General features: G+C 39.3%; 1 protein-coding gene across 9 annotated transcripts in view; it reads right to left on the bottom strand.

Moving 5' to 3' along the window:
* The window catches only part of Fras1 (Fraser extracellular matrix complex subunit 1), a 444,408-nt gene that overhangs the window by 36,561 nt on the left and 390,114 nt on the right, over positions 1-17,733 (bottom strand). For all 9 annotated transcript variants that reach the window (XR_015452892.1, XM_087215885.1, XM_087215884.1 and 6 more), the window contains 5 exons: positions 16,356-16,516; positions 15,777-15,924; positions 6,007-6,212; positions 3,710-3,866; positions 1,463-1,663 (listed from right to left, as the gene is read on the bottom strand). Coding sequence is in view for 8 of the 9 variants with exons in the window: in XM_087215885.1 (XP_087072011.1) it covers positions 1,463-1,663; positions 3,710-3,866; positions 6,007-6,212; positions 15,777-15,924; positions 16,356-16,516 (873 nt within the window). In the remaining variant the exon portion in view is untranslated. The remainder of the gene's footprint in view (positions 1-1,462; positions 1,664-3,709; positions 3,867-6,006; positions 6,213-15,776; positions 15,925-16,355; positions 16,517-17,733) is intronic.

Here is a 17,733-nt window from a genome sequence, read left to right as displayed (position 1 = left end):
GGGGACATACTCAAGAGTGTGCACACTGGCACTGCCGACGTGTCATCTTAAAATATTTCCCTTCCTTTTAGAGGTTTTCTATAAATGCAGTGACCGCTAATCATTTTTGCCATATCTCAAGTGAGAAATCTGTTTTACAGAGCAAATTCTACCTGTGGTAGAGGCTCAGTACTGCTGACTTACTATTCAACACCATATGAGGATTAATGGCTCCTGCCTGATGCTGGCAGTAATAAAAATCTATGATCCAAAATACACTTTCTTTTGGTTACAAGGTTTTTTTGCTTAATTTTTCTTTCCCCTTTATAGTTATGCATGAGCTCCTCGGTAGCTGTGAAGGCCTATACACCCACATACCCTTCAAAGCAATAGCTCAAGGCTATTCAAGCAGGCCAGGGTCCACAAAGGCTGTGAAGAGGAGGGTTGGTGGCTGGAAGAAGAAATGCACAAGGCTTAGAAACCCCCTTCCTTTGATGTACAATGACTTTCTGAGGGTGTGAACATCCCTGCTAGTAGGTAAGTACCCTTCTTCCTGTCCTACAGGAAGAACATGAGCTAGGTTGCTTGTATACCTAACTTTCCCCTAGATTCTTATGCAGAAAAGGAAAAAGTAAAGACACTGGAAAGAGAGGTCCTCCTGCAGATATGAAAGAAGGGCTCTACTTTTCTATCAACTGAACACACATGGGATGGAGCTGAAACCCCCTGTAAAGCTCCAGGGAGGTATGAGAGATATAGGGGGACCCCTACGCCCAGCCTCCATCATTTCTTACTTTTTCCATTCACTTGCCAAGACATTCCCATAAAGTACTAATACTGTTGCTCACTGCTGGTTACATCAAAAATGGCCCCAAAATCTATACCAGAATTTCACTGTTCCAGAAAGTTCTGTGATAAATCCTAGCAAACATTCAATTCTTACCTACCCCCCATCACATTCATACATCAGACAGTGAAACAGTTGGTTGTGGCCTGACTCACATTTTTCTCTCTTCTTCAATTTGTCTCTATATTTCTCTCTGGGGTAAACCTTTCTTGGAAAGTCTGTAATAGGGTATCTTGTTTCCTAGTAGATGTGAAACCACTCGAACATAGGATTGTGCCTCTCACAATGTGTAGAGCCCAAAGAATCCGGCACAGTGCTTTGCATCAATGTTTGTTGAATGATGTATATATGTTTTTGAACCAAGTGTTCTTATCACTCAACCAAACCAATAGGGTCACAAAAAATCCTTTTAAACAAAAATACCCAACATGTTCTGAAGTAAGGGACTTTTTTTTCATGTCATTTTCACTAATTAAAAAAGGTTACCTACCATCTCAAATATGTGCTCAATAAACATTTTATATTATTAGCACTACTGTTTTCTTCCTTTGTTTCTCTGCTTTCTCCTTTCTTCAAATACAAGATATCAAGCTCTCTATTGAGAAAAGGCACAGATTGGGACTGGAATTCAATTACCAGGACTGAATTTCAAGACTCGGCTCTTCGGGTAATAATCCACACCAGACTGGGCAGACCCATCCCGTGTGCTACAGCGGACCTTGGAAGTCCTATTCTGATCTCCTCTTCGGATCACCTTGATGTTCAGAACTGCAATGGCATCCAGCCCCGCGGGCTCCCGCACTTGGTATGCAGCTTCTTCAAACTCAATGGTAGGGGCTGAGGAAATACAGTTAGGGAAACAAGAGCAAGCGTGAACAACATGAAGGATGCACAGTCCTGTGAACATACAAGGGGAACAGCAAGGGGGAACTGTTTGTATTAGTTAATAACACCCAGGCAAAATGGCTTGTGGTCATAACAACCAATCAGCATTTACTCTTTTTTTTTTGGTACCAGGGATAGAACTCGGGCCCTTGCGCTTGTAGGGCAGGCGGCAGAACCACTGAGCTAAATCCTCGGCCCTCAGCACTTACTCTTAAGCAATGCTTTGGAAAAAGGAATTTATTTGTGGTCCTATAGGATTTATTTCTCATGTTTCTTATTAAAAACAATATAATGAGGGAGATATTTAGAGAAACTTTGAAATACACGATGTCCTTGTTTCCATCTTGGCATTGCTGTTCAATGAATGTTTTAAAATCTGCATAATTTATCAAGGGACTGAGACCCAGTAGGTTCTTGATAAATATCTATTGGCTGATTATATGAATTAACTTTTTATTTATGAGCTATGAATTTCTTAGGTCTGTAATTTATCTCATTTATATAGTGCTTGAGTTTACCAAATCCACCTTTTATTTTTTGGTCTTTGGATGCCCACTCCCAGGGTTCCTACCTCCTCGACCCTCAGCTTTTCTTAATTTCTCACAGATTATTTGGCTAAGTATGGTTGAGCACCTGGCTACAATGATAACTTAGGAACACAAGACTTTCCTAGTGCAGTCTGGTTTGAAGTACTACTGTCACTGTCAGGAAATGACTAATTATGTTTTTGCTGGTTTTTACCAAAAAATTTCTATTCTCACAAGGAAGGGTGATATGGGGTGGTAGTAGAGAGAGAGGTAAAAAGGTGGTAAAATTGAGAACAACTACAAATTTTATTTCAATTTTTAGTATATTATAGAGCACTGCAGAAATTTCTCATGCCTACCTTTCTCTGTCTCTTGGAAAATCAAGTCTTCCTAACTATAGAACATAAGCCTCAATTGGAGAAGTCAATTTTTTTACCTAATGCTCTTAGAAATGTCAGGAGCTTGCTGGAGCACTGTAGATTTATTACCTTTCTGAACCACAATCACTGGGTCTTCTAGGTGCCTGGGAGAGACTCACTTTGGGATTTGCATCTGTCTACTTGCATAAAGTACTTATTCAGTTTCAAGGCTGACTTTTAAATTTTATGCAATTTTCAAGACGTTCTCGATTTTTCTCAGGAACCTCAGAGTCTCACCAGTTCTCATGGTAGTTAAGAGTTAAAATTCTAGAATAGGATAAAATAAGTTTCCCATCCAGTTTTGCTGTTTATAGCTGTGTAACTAAGAGTGCAAATTAAATAACTTTGCTGAAGCTCTGTTTCTTCACCTATAATATAGGGATAATTACACTTACTGCAAATGATTGCCATCAGGTTAAGTGAAGTAAGATAATACACTTAGGATGTACAATAAATATTTGATAGAAACCAATTATTATTCATAATGTTATTAGATTTTCACTCTTTAAAATACCTTATTTTACTAAAACAGTGATGTCTCCAGTTGAAACAGGTTTAGTTTCCTCTGATGCCTGGGTCACTCTTTGCTAACATCTCACTATGGAATTTAGGTTTTTGTTTTTAGGTTAGTAGGTCAAATCAATTAGAAGAAAATTGAGAAATTAGACTTTTCTAGGAAGGTAGAAGTGTTTTAAATAAGTTCATTGTATTCAACTGATTCTGAGTGTATTTCCAATCCTGCTCCTGACCTGTAATATCTTATGTGGTTTTTATTCTCTGTCTATCTTAGCATTTCTGCTCTAGCTTTTAACCATACTTGTTCTTCATCTCTTGATAACGTGGTAGGGAATAATGAGATTTAAAATACTTATGAACTCACTAGAGTGATGCATAGGTGATCACCTGGTACAATCATCTTCTATAAATATTCACAGATTATTAATACTTTTATAACACTTTCATCTTCAAAATAGTAATCATTATATTATTAATAAAATATCAGCTCATGTTCCATCAACCTAAGGGTAAGCAAAGGCAATTTCTTCTGTTACCGTCCTCATCATTGGATATGGTGATGATGGCCATGTTATTCTTTCCAACTCTGGCTCCACTCCAGTGGTTCCCAAGAGGGTGGCCAAGGTGGACCCTGAACTGCTCCTCAGGCTCAAACATGGAGTCATCATGGACATAGACAGTGCAGTTCTTCACCTAGAGCCAATGGCATAAGACCAACTCTTTGAAGCAAGAGATCAATAATTTGCTTGGTTCTCCTAGAAAGTTATTTTTCCTCTTTGTATCAACCAAAGAGTTAACATAAATTCAGAAGGGTCAAGATAGTTCCATTCATAAAATATAATGTTTAACAGTTTATGTCATGCATGATGGTGGTGCATGCCTATAATCCCAACACTCAGAAGGCTAAGGCAAAAAGATTGCTGTGAGTTCCAGGCCAGCCTGAACTACATAGAGAGACCTTGTCTCAAAAAACCAAAAAAATTACAAAATCTAACAGTTAATGACGAGTTGAATTAAAAGAATATTTGAAACCATTCTGAATTATTAATGATTAGTTATGAAAAGCAAAATCAGTAAAATAAATAACCAACTAAAAAATCACCTGCAGAACACCTGCATGCAATCCCGCATGTTATGTGGGTTACAGAACATATCTGTACATGTTATAAAGGTAGGCTTCTCATGATGGGGGTTCAATATACGCTAGACCTCCTGGACAGCTGAGGAACATTTCTTTTGCTTTGTAAAAATTGAATAACCTTATAAGGAACAGAGAAAGCCTTTGAGTTACCTTTTAATAGTAAAGAACTTTCATATCTGCTGCCAAGTAGGATCTCATCTGAAAAACTGCTGTGGACTAAAAGCCTGACAACACAACCCAAATCCCTATTTGCTGGCAAGAAACTGAGTGCTTTGCAAACAGGATTTTCTACTGAGGGTTGTATTTTTGAGAAAAGGTAAGATGGAGTCACAACGTTTTAGAGACACATCAACCTCAATAGTAGAGTCGTGTGATATGAAGTGAGATATTTTTAGTTGGAGGATTTTAAATCTATTACCCTATTTTATTAAAGAATATGTGGGTAGAGAGAAATGTTACTCGCATGCATCCTGAGTTGTTTCAAATGGTAAGCAGACTTTGCAGTGAATATTTATATGTAGCTTGTTATCCTGCTTTTAAGTCCCTGAAGAATCCTCTTTTTTCCTACAACATCTTTGCTACAATAAGAATTCTTTATGGAATGCATGAATTTAGTAGTGACTGTTCTGTTTCTTTTTTTTTTTTTTTAAAAAGACTTATTAGTAATTGACAAGCTTCAAAGACATGTGTAGCAAGCCAAACAAAATGGAGATTCCAAATTGTGCTTAGGAATGAGAATAGATTTTCATGTGGGTAACACATAGACTATTAGTCTGTATTTTCTTTCTATTTTTGATAAATTAAAAACTATCTATTAATAGGCAGAGAATTGTCTTTCAAACTGAAAACAAATATAAACATTTAGACACGAAGCTGAAGACTATCTACACTATTTTATGTGTTTTTAAACACATGCTTCCGTCTGCCACCACCAGTAAAATCCCAATAAAATATGTAAGTAGGGCCTGTCTTTGTGAGCCATGATTGTGTAAAACTCATGAGAGTCCCAAAGAAGAAACCTATTATTTTTTTTTAAATAGTAAAGTTGAACAGAGGACAAATGTGGAGGGCTCTATAATGGGTAAAGTCAAAATGTTAAGCTTCAAAACAACTAATCATGACAAAAAATTTGATAAATTTGTGACAAAATTGAAGGCTTTTGTTCAAATAAGTGGACCATGGCAAAAGACAATAGATAAGAGACAGGTTTTGCCCATAAGAATATATATTCAAAGATATCTCACTTGGGTCTGTGAGGGCAGGTAGCCTAGATAGGGGGAGAAAGAGGCTTGTCGCTGGTCACTTGGACTTGTCACTTGCTTGCTTTTGCTGTCTTCTGTTTTGCCATGAACTGTTTCTCCTCTGTGATGCCCCTCTGCCATACCACCCTGCCTTGGAGCCAGCCAACTATGGACTGAAACCTCTACGAATGTGAGCCAAATAAACCTTTCCTTCCTTAACTTTGGGTGTCAGGTATTTTGCCTCAGCAATGAGAAAAGTAATTAAGATAGTCACTAAGTTGCCCAGGTTGGGTTCAAAGCACTATCCTCCTGCCTCAGCCTCCCAGAGTAGTGGAATGGCAGCTGTGTGCCACCACACCGAGAAGATGTGTTTAATTTACTCACTATGGACAAACAAAGGGTGACAAGGAAGAAGAGAATTCGCTCTTTCAGCCCCCACAAGTCCACTTACCTTCTCTCCTTTCAGAAACGTAATTCTTGAAGAGTCTTCATTTCTCCTCTCCTCAAAGTCCTGCATGACCTGGGCGGTGTGGCTCTGTGTGTAGCACCTCACTGAGGACTCATAGCTCAAGTCTCCACTGCGGATGATAGGAACGTGCAGGACACCTTCCTTCTCCTTCATGAGGAGCAGATCCTTGGCAAACTGCATGCTTGGCACTGGGCAGGCGGATGGAGAGATAAAGAGGCATTGTGAGTGGTAGACAGAGGGGTGCAGGGGCCACAGCTGAGCCCCCTAAAGGCCAACACAGGCCGACCAATCACAGGTGTGAACTGGATTTCAAGGTGTGGTTACTGTTCCCAGGACAGGAAACTGCTCTCATTTTGAGTATGATTCCAATAAAATAGAATAAATCAACTTTTCACCTGTCTGCTTAGCTTACAATTGCAGCCACCACCCTAAATGCAGGCAGAGCATACAGGGGAAGAAATGGAACAGATGTAAGAAAAACTTCGACAGTGACCTGAGTACTCAAAAGGCTTTGCTTTCCTCCTGAGGCACAGGCAGAAAGGCATCAGGGCAAGTCTGATGACAAATGGACACTTGCCTTTGTTCTGGGGCTGGGGAAGGAAAAGGAGAGAGGGGGACATCGACAGAGAGAAAAGGGCAGCTCTGCTGCAGGGGTCCATGCCTTTGGCTTCCACGTCTTACCTCCAAATGAAACCAAGGATCCGAATATTTTTTTGGAATTTTTCTACCAAATTTAAAAATAGCAACAAATAAGAGTAAAGAGAATCTGCACATAGGTCAAGACTATTTGGATCCAACAAAACACACCCACAGGCTGAATTTCACCAGCAGGCCCTTGGTCTGTGACCCTGGTTGCAGGTTATCTCGTCTTTTGTAATGCACGGCTTTGACTTGAGGAAGGTATCATAGCCAAACCATAGTTAAAAACAGGGCCTTTGGAGTAAACAGGCCTGAATTTCCATCTCTATCACTTATTAACTATAGAAGGCATAGGGCAAATTGCTGAGGCTCTCTCAACTTGGGTTTTTTCCATATATAAATTGAAGATATTAGTATCTCATAGAATTGTTGAGAGGTTTGGATTTTATGAGATAATACACTCATGCATTACACTTGATACAGTATCTGGATTATAGGAGGCACTTTCAAATTTTAGTAGGAAATAATATATTATGTTTTATATTTGTCCCCTAGCTTCAGGCCTCTCAATATGAAGCATTCTTTTTTTCTCTATACTTCCTACAGTGCCTACTGTTATGCTCTGCATGAAGACATTTCCTGAGGCCCAACATTTCGTTGACTGCTGGTTGTGAATTTTTTCACGAATAATGCAAAAAGACATATATCAAAGCCTCCTGAGGTGGAATTAGTCTTTAGAGCCATAGGAAAGCAACCCTAGAGCTGTAATCACCTATTTCCTGGCTACCTTCTGGATGTGGCTTTCTAAACCTGAAAGGAAGGAACAGGAAGGGTCTTTGCTCTCCAAGTGCAGGGAGTTCTGCTGGCTGCCACCACCACTGTTCAGAACTGTGGGCTCTGGGAAAAATTAAGCCATTCCATCTTCTGAACCAAACCCACTGGTTACTAGTTATTGCTTAAGAAAAGGTCCGAAGACACACTTAAAAGACCACTGCTTTTAAAGGAAAATGATGACTTCTGTATAGAGGCCTGCACATTAGCCAGATAGCAGTCCATCCTCTAGTAAAATGGTCTGCACTCCTAAAAGGTGACATCACCCAGCACCTCTCTTGGCCTGGGAGGACCAGCAGGAAGCTTGTTACCAGGGAAAAAGAAAAAACAAGCAAAGAAGCTCTTCTTTTTTTGCAGACTTCTGAGGCTCTAGATTGGTTTTGCTTGCTGGTCTGGCACGTTTAAGTCAGATGCGAAAGTTCAGGGCTTAAGTGGTAATGTTTAGGTTTTCTCATGCATTAATCAACCCCAAATTTCTCTTGAGCTATAAAAGACACCTGTTTTCTTCTGTTTAACAAGATATTCACCCTCACTTCTACCCTTTTACTGCAGGGAGAGAGGGGGAGAGAGAGACAAACAGAGAAAGGGGGAGAGAGACAGAGAGAGGGAGAGGAGGATGGGGGAGAGGAAGGGGGAGGGAAGGAGGAGAGGGAGGGGGAAAGGGAGACAAAATGAATGAATGAATGAATGAATATAGAACAACAGGGTGAGCATGGGGCCAGATTTCTGGACTCCATGTTTATGGTATAGGTCAAGCATTGTGTTGAGAGCTTTCACATATATTAACATCATTTCTCAATCCTATAGGGCAGTACAATTCCCGGAAGAGGTAGCACTGGCCCAGGGAGAGGATTCCCTGACTGCAAAGCCTCTCTCTTTCCACACTGATGCAGTACCTATAAATACAAAACCTCAAAGGTGCCTGGGCTCACACTGGGCACGATCTGCTTGCTGCCAGCACCCCTGGGAACCTTCAATGTTCACAGACGGTTTACAGTTACCTTTTGATTTGTGTTAAATCTTGCTTCCAGAAAGAGACTGCGGGACTCTGCTCTCCATTACTCTACTCATTGAGCATCAATTTTAGGCTTGGAAAATGTTCTATAAACACTGTAGTGCTGCTAATCTCCTTTGTGACAGGCAAAGTGGGTATACATGCTCATGCCTTGAATGTGATGGGCTCCTCCCAACAACAGATAAGGCAGGCATTTAGAACACTAGTTCTTTATTTTATTTTTTAAAATTAATTTTATTGGTACATTTTAGTTATACAGTATAATGACATTCATCATTGCAAATTTGCACCTTTACATAATCTCTCTTGGTTCTTATTTTTTCCCCATTCCCCTGCCCTCCCTTCAACCCCTCCATCCCTCCCTATTTACAAAGACTTTGTTTACATTTTTTCATTTTCTCATACTAATCCCATTCTCTTCTTTCCTTTCCCCTACCCCTCCCACTTCCCCTTTGCCCCTTTTCTTCCTATTTCACATTATCTATTATACCTTTTAGTCCTTATTTACACTTTCAGTTTCTCACACTAGAGAAACTATTCGGTATTTACACGTTGATCCTATTTATTTCACTTAAGAGTATCGCCTCAATGTACATCCATTTAGCTATAAATGTCTCTAATTTCTCATTTTTGATGGCTGAGTAGTGCTCCATTTTATTTAAAAAAACACATTTTCTTTATCCAGTCTCCAGTTGATGGGCAGTTGGGCTGTTTCCAAGTTTTAGCTATTACAAATCATGCCGCTATGAACATGGATGAATATATCACTGTGGTATGATTCTTTTAATTCTTTGGGGAAGATACCCAGCAGGGGAATAGCGGGGTCAAATGGGACTTCCAGTCCTAGTTCTTTGAGGTATCGCCATACTGATTTCCACAATGGTTGCACCAGTCTACACTCCCACCAGCAGTGGAGCAGGGTTCCTCTTTCCCCACAGGCCCGCCAGCATTTGTTATTGGTTAATTTCTTGATAGCAGCCATTCTTTCTGGAGAGAGGTGGAATCTCAGCATTTTCATTTGCATCTCTCGAATGACCACTAATGTTGAACATTTTTTCATATGTTTCCTTGCTGCTTTTACTTCTTTGTCTGAGAAATGTCTGTTCATTTCAGATGCCCATCTTTGGATTGAGTCTTTAAATTTGGGAGGTCTGATTTTTTTTAAGTTCTTTATAAATTCGAGATAGTAGACCTTTGTCTGAGGAAGAGCAGGTGAAGATTTTTTCCCACATTGTGGGTTGTCTCTTCACACTGCTGGTGGTTTCTCTTGCTGTGCAGAAGCCTTTTAATAAGAAGAGATCCCACTTGTTGATTGTTTGTGCTAGTTCACAGGCAACTGAGGTTTTGTTCATAACATCTTTTCCTACACCAATGTCTTCAAGAGTTCTACCTAACCTCTGTTCCAACTGGTTCAGTGTTTTGGTTTTAATATTTAGATCTTTAATCCATTTTGATTTTAGTTTAGTGCACGGTGAGAGATATAGGCCTAGTTTTAATCTTTGGCAAATTGAAACTCAATTTTTCCAGCACCATTTATTAAAGAGGCTATCTTTCCTCCAGTGAGGCTGTTTGGCTCCTTTATCGAAGATGAGATGGCTGAGTGTGTCTGGAGTTGTTCCTGCATCTTCTAATCTGTTCCACTGGTCCTCAGGTCTGTTTCTTTGCCAGTGCCATGCTGTTATTATCACAGTAGCTTTGTAGTATAGGTTCAAGTTGGGGGTTGTGATAACCCCTGCCATGTCTCTGTTACCTAGAATTGTTTTTGCTATTCTGGGTCTCTTCTTGTTCCAAATGAATTTTTGGATTGTTTTCTCAAGGTCCATGAAGTATGCTGCTGGGATTTCAATTGGGATTGCATTAAATCTATATAGCAGTTTTGGAAGTATGGCCATTTTCACTATGTTGATCCTTGCTACCCAGGAGCAGGGGATGTCTGTCCATTTTCTGATATCATCTTCAATCTCTCTTTTCAGAGTGCCATAGTTTTCAGAGAAGAGGTCTTTGATTTTTTTCATTAGGTTGATTCCTAGGTATTTCAGTTTTTTGGATGCTACTGTGAAAGGAATTGTTTGGCCTATTTCTCTCTCAGTGAGTCTGTTGTTCATGTAGAGGAAAGCTATTGATTTTTGTGTGTTGACCTTGTATCCAGCTACTCTACTGAATTTGGTTATTATGACTAGAAGACTTTTGGTGGAGTTCTTGGAGTCTTCTATATAGAGTATCATGTCATCTGCAAATAATGACAATTTGACTTCTTCGTTTCCTATCTTTATTCCTTTTATTTCTTTCTCTTGTCTAATTGCTGTGGCTAATGTTTCAAAAACTACATTGAACAAGAGTGATGATAGTGTACATCCTTGTCTTGTTCCTGATTTTTGTGTGAAGGATTTCAGCTTTTGACCATTTAGTATGATATTGGCTGTTGATTTTTCATAGATGGCTTTTATCAGATTGAGGTAGAGACCATCTATTCCAATTTTTTGTAGGGTTTTTATCATAAATGCATGTTGGATTTTGTCAAATGCTTTTTCTGCATCTATGGAGATAATCATATGGTTTTTGTCCTTGGCTTTGTTGATAGAGTGTATTACATTGATTGATTTGTGTATGTTGAACCATCCCTGTGTCCCTGGGATGAATCCCACTCGGTCAGGGTGTATGATTTTCTTGATGATCTTCTGGATTCTATTTGCCAGTATCTTATTAAGGATTTTTGCATCTATGTTCATTAGTGAGATTGGCCTATAGTTCTCTTTTTCGGTTGGGTCTTTCTCTGCTTTGGGGATCAAGGTGATGCTTGCTTCCAGGAATGAATTTGGGAGTATTGCTTCTCTTTCAATTTCACTGAAGAGTTTAAACACTATTGGCAGTAGTTCCTCTCTAAATGTCTTGTAGAATTCAGAAGTGAAGCCATCAGGACCTGGGCTTTTCTTAGTTGGTAAGTTTTTAATTACATTTTCAATTTCATTGGTGGATATTGGGTTGTTTAGAATTTTAAGGTCTTCGTTCAACTTTGGTAATTCATATGTATCTCGGAATCTGTCCATTTCTTGTGTGTTTTCCATCTTATTGGTGTATAGGTTGTGGAAGTAGGTATTGATGATCCTTGGTATTTCTGCTGGGTCTGATGTAATTTCACCCTTTTCTTTCCTAATTGCATGGATTTGGGCCTTTTCTTTCCTTTTTCTGATAAGGTTGGCTAAGGGTTTGTCAATTTTGTTGATTCTTTCGAAGAACCAACTCTTTGCTTCATTAATTTTTTGTATCTTTCTCTTAGTCTCCATTGAATTGATTTCTGTTCTGATCTTTATAATTTTCTCCCTTATATGAGCTCTGAGATTGTCCTGGTCTTCTTCTTCTAGAAGCTTGAGGTTCAGTATCAGGCTGTTTAATTGGGCTCGCTCTGTTAGAGCACTCGTTCTTCAGAGTTGGTGAGTAGGGACACCCTGTCACATGCACAGGATAGTGCTGTGGTGGCTATGCAGGCTTGCCTGGCCTGTTCAGTTAGCGTTACTCATGCCAATGTTAAGAGTCTAATGGCAGGTATGAGAGCAGAAGAGGGAGATGAAAACCAGGAAAACATTCCGAGATGAACTACTTAGATCATTTAATAGCCAGAAATCAGGCCCATGGAAAACATGGAAGGACCTAACTTTACTTCAGAAGGCTGCAAGTTTACTTTCTAAGAATCTTTTTTTTCGTACTGGGGATCGAACTCAGGTCCTGGCGCTTATGAGGCAGGTGGCAGCACCACTGAGCTATTTCCCCACCCCACTTTCTAAGGATCTTGAGTAATGGTTAACATTGCTATTGAGAGAGCAGTGGCTGGGTCAAGCTGTAATACGAAAAGTCAGCATGCTTGGACTGGAAACCAAAAGATTGGACTTAGATGGAAGAAACCTGAGTCTGACACTGATTCCTTTACCTCCCCATCATTTAACCTTATACAAATTATTCAACCTCAGTGTCACAAATTGAAGAACTGTGGTGAGGATTAGGGTAATGTCTGTCAGAACTTTCCACCCTAAAATGCACAGGAAATGGACTCAATAAAACTTAGTATTATTTGGAAGAAAGACCACCGAAAGAATGAAGCACCAAATACTACCATGGGTTTCTGGATTTCTTTCCCTGGGGTAAATTCTTGACTGAAAATATATTGTAGCCTCCCAAAAAAGATCCAAAAAGATGAGAAATATTTTGTTTAGCATATTTATTTTCCAAGTTTGCAACCCCCATGCCTATTAATAAAATACTGAGAAAAAGTTAAGCAGCATCTTCTGTGTTGATCAGAGGGCAATGAGGAATGTTTGTATGTGTTCCCGAAATTGCATGGCTTAGCATCATAAATTACAGATATGTGAGGAAGAAAAGAAATTAACATGCAATAAAATCTAATGTGTACTGGAGATTATAGTATTTTCACATATACTATTTAATTTAATCCTTACAACAATCTTGTAAAGTATTTTCATTATTTATAGGTGAACAATATGAAGCTTAGTAACTTTCAATCTAAACCCAAAGAACTAGGATGTGGTGAAACTGTGCTTACATTTTGGGACATCCACCTCTTCACTCACTTTCTGTTTTGTCAAAGGGAAAGTCACTATCCTTTCTTTTAAAAAGTAAGAGCAATTAATTTCTTTCATAGTTTTCCTTTACAACGGAAAGAAGTAGACTATAGCTTATACTACCACACCAATAAAATGCAAAAAGAACGTACTTAGAGTCAAAAGTCTTAGAATGCATGCATATTCCATAGACTTTAAGTAAATGCTAACACCTGTCCTCCTCAGTTTCCTTGTCTACAAAAATACAAGCAAAAGTAAAACTGTGGGATGTTGAGTAAATGAGACAGTGTTTAATGGATAATCTATAAATTCCTATGATATAAAATAGTATATTGTTATGATTTACTTCTGGTTAAAAAGTTACCATGTTGTAAATAACAAACAGAAGTGTAAAACTTAAAGCTGTAAAATATCTGGAAGGAAAGAGAAAGTCTTTGTAACTTGGATTAGCAAAGGTTTCTTAGATACAACACAAAAAGTGATTGCTAATAGAAAAATTGATTAAGTGGGCTACTTCAAAATGAAAAACTACTGTGCTTTGAAAAACATTGTTAAGGGGGATTTAGCTCAGTGTTTCTGCCGCCTGCCTTGCAAGTACAAGGACCCGATTTTGATCCCCGGTACAAAAAAGAAAAAAGAAAAACATTGTTATAAGGAACAAAAAGATAAGCAGCAGACTAGGATAAAATATCTGTAACACACAAATCTTTGTCTAGAATATACAAAAAATGCAGTAACAGAGGAAAAAACTCAATTAAAAACAGGAAAGTATTTGAATAATACTTTACCAAAAAATGACAAATGGATGGCAAAAGTACATGAAAATATCTCAGTGTATTTATTGGGAAAATCATTATACACCTACCAGAATATCTTTCAAAAATCACAAAAAACTGACAATACCAAACATACACTTAATATATGATCAAGCAACCCTACTTGTTAAATACTTACCTCAAGTGAAATGACTAACCATATCACACAAAACCCATATGGAAATGTTACAGGTACTCTAGTCATCACTGGCAAAACCTTCAAAGAACCCAAATATCATTCAACAGGTGACATCCACACAGGGGAAACTACTCAGCAGCAAAAGGAATGAATGATCACATGTGCAACAATATCAATGATTCTCAGATGCCATTTTTGATACTAAAGAAATCAGACCAAAATGGTACATGTTACATACACAATTCCATTTATGTGACAGTCTAGAAAAGTTGAAACTTCAGAGACAGAAAACAGATACATGGCTTCCAGGGTTTGGGTTTGGGGAGACTTTGACTCCAAAGAGGCACTAGAGAATCTATAGGTTGTTGTAACTGTTCAACATCTTTATTATGGTGAAGAGCACACCACTGTATGCATCTTTCAAAACTCAGAGAACTCTACATGAAGAAGGGTTACCTTTCATTTTCGTAAGTTATGGCTCAGTTAACCTGGCTCCACAGTAAGATGCATGTGTGTCCACCTACATATACACATACATAAATATATGCACAGATATATATGAATGCATTTTTTCTCCTGAAGGACACACACATGAACATGTAGCTGCACACCGCCCCCCCCAGTGTAAAATGGTTATTTGCAGTAAGTTGACATCAGAGATTAGGAGATAAAGGTACAAGAAGACTTAATTATCACAGAATATTTCTTTGCCATTTGTATTTTTTACTACTACAGAGATGACATGAATTACTTAGGGATTGAATAAAAACATTAAAGATCATCCTGGTGGGCTACTTGTTTCTCTTGGGATTTAGCTACTAAGAGTTGAATCATGGGGTCTGTGGCCAGCTGCTGGGACTGCTGCTGAGAGTCCTCTTGCCTCAGGTGGGAAATGTGGCTCAATCTTCTCTACCCGCTTCTGGTTGGAATGTATTCTAAAGTTCTGAAAATTCTAGTTTCAATCCACTATTCCCAAGAAGTGACTGTCCATTCCTGTTCATCCTCAGTCGCTTAAGTCACATTTTCAGCAGTGCCTGGTACTTTGTTCCTATATCTGGCTCTATTCATTCCTGCATCTCATCTTTGGTGCTGCCAATATTAGTTTCCTAAAACAAAGCTCACACCACTCCCCTGCTTAGAAGCATCCACAGCTCCCCTTTGCTTACAAAGCTTTTTGGCTGGAACATAAGGTCCCCTAGGCCCTGACTGCAACCTGTCTTCCAATTTCAATTCTTTATTGCCTTCTGTGCTCAAAGCAAAAGTAAGCATTCCATTGTTTCCCAGATATGCAGCTTTCAATGTTTTATGTTTTGTATATATCTCTGCATTTGAAATAAAAGTTTTATTTACCATTAGCTAAACTCCTATCACTCCTAAATATTTTGCGTAATATCACCTCTCTGATGGAATCTAGGATTACCTCACACATAGATACTCTTCAGTTTCCTCTGCTTCCATATTACTAGCAACACTAGCTCATTTGTCATAATATACTCCAGTTTTTCTGTTTAAGGGTCTAATTTTCCAACCAATGAACGTCAGTGAACTTCAATGTTTATATCTCTTTCTTCCTGGCAGAACTTCATTGCCATGAATGGCTGCCCCCACACATGCATGTTCATGGATGTGCACAAACACATGTATTTATTGAAGGAAAATACGAGTCACAACATCACATGCACAGAAATTACAGAAAAATAGAACTAGATTTTGAACTGTGAGCTGACAGCCTCACTTACCATCTTGGAATGTGTCATTAATTGCAATGACAGCCTGGGAGGGTTTGGACAGTTCGGCCCCTTGTGCTGAGCTGAGGAAAACTACAAATGTCTCCAATCCTTCAATGACTGGATACTGAGTGTCATCCAAGATGGTCAAGGTGCAGTACTGGAGAAGAAATCAAAGCGAACTTTACAGAGGGCCAAACTTCCAACATTCACTTGCTTTGGGGAGACGAGGATAAAGGTGGCAACTTATCTTTCTTTGGTGGTCTTAAAGCAAGTTTTTAAAATCCATAAAATGATAATTTCTTTATCACATATTCTAGGAGTTTGTTTCTAAATATTTACATAAAACAAGTGAAATTTCTATTCTACATTTGTACTGTTGGATATTTGATGCCAAAAAGGCCACTTGGAGAGTTTTAAAGAGATGCCCTACTAAGTTTGTTCTCGTTTGTAGGTTTATGTTTTAAAGTAAAGATAGTAACAGCAGGGGCATTTTAGAGTCCTCCAGAGAGCTGGGAAAGCAACCTCTAGACCACACTATCAGAGGCATCCAGAATTACGACTCTGCTGCTTTGACTGCTGTAGGCTCACCTGCTCAGTGACACCGGGCCCAAATTCGACCTTCCTAGAGCTGGGGACATAGTCAACTCCTGGAGTAGCAGAAGCTGGGTCAGAGGGCCGAGTTGCACACCAGACAGATGTGAAAGTAGAAAGGTCTGTACCATGGCGGATGACTGGAATCTTCACTGTGCCTGCATAAGAATAGCAGAGACTTGCATGGCTAGGAGATCAGTGGATTTTGACAGCACTGTTCTCACTGCAATAGTGGCAACTTCACCCCACTCAGTTTATCTGGTCCAACTTGAAGGAGGCTCCTTAACCTCTCTGATGGCTGAGAGGTGTCACTGGGCCTCTTTTCCCTGACACTGAGTCCAAGAGGAAATCTAGAGGAGGGCCTCATGTGGGTGGTCCTGGAGAGACAGCGCTTTGGGAGAGCTATCTTAACAATGCACAGGAGGGGAGAGGTGCCCACTGAGAAAAAAACTCAAGCCTATTTCCACAGAAACTTGGAGGTGAGATCTTCAGCTGGAAAATAATCAGTGAGCAGCTAGGAGACTACAGGGCCTGGAGCTGAATGTTCCTAATTAAATGTTTTAGCTGGGTTGATTTTCCTATTTCATCCAAGTGGTGCACACATCATTACTTAAACCATATACAATATGCTTATTGCTTATTTTAGGAATGAAGCTCATCTTCTGGTCTACTGTGACAACACACTTTGTAATGTTTTAAAGATATTTAGCTATTTTCACAACCAAGGTCAGAGAAAAGCCAACACGAAAACACCATTGATGACCACATTCTTGAAGCCTGGATGCTGGGAGGTGACATGCAGGCATGGCTGGGCATGTGGAATATGGAGAGGGAAACATGGTGTAGCAAGAGGACAGGATTCTAAGCCAGCTCTGTCACTATGTGAGCTGCTTAATCTTCAGTCATTTATTTAAACTCTCTGGTGGGTCTCCGTTTGTTCTTCTATGCAATTTCGTCTCTTCCACAGAAGATCCAGTGAGAAACAATGGAACACAAAGAATGGTGCCTAAGATCCAGTATGCACCCAAAATATTAGTTCCCTATATATTTTAGAATCCCTTCAAAGAGGTGAAAGGCCTTGATCTGGCTTAGATCAACAAATACTCAGCATAGCTAGTGTCCTCTGTGTCAGCAGTTTACAGAGACTTCAAGACCCTGGGGGAGCCACAAGAGTGAAGGAGTCTGGGCTCTCACACACTTTATGGAAGACATTTGCCCATCAACTGCTTTAAGATATTGCCTAAATGAGACAGTTCCATTGTGTTAAGAACTTATTGGAACTTACTTGTTTCAGTAGCTGGCATGACACTAAAATAACTCACCTCCACATCCTCAACAGATCACATTCTTCTCTTTCACAACCCAAAATTCTAAG

This window comes from Heterocephalus glaber, unplaced genomic scaffold (assembly GCF_053883595.1).
Source record: "Heterocephalus glaber isolate CG9 unplaced genomic scaffold, H.glaber_assembly_v1.0 deba00001454, whole genome shotgun sequence".
Lineage (NCBI taxonomy): Eukaryota > Metazoa > Chordata > Mammalia > Rodentia > Bathyergidae > Heterocephalus > Heterocephalus glaber.
This window is presented reverse-complemented; position numbering and strand designations above follow the sequence as displayed.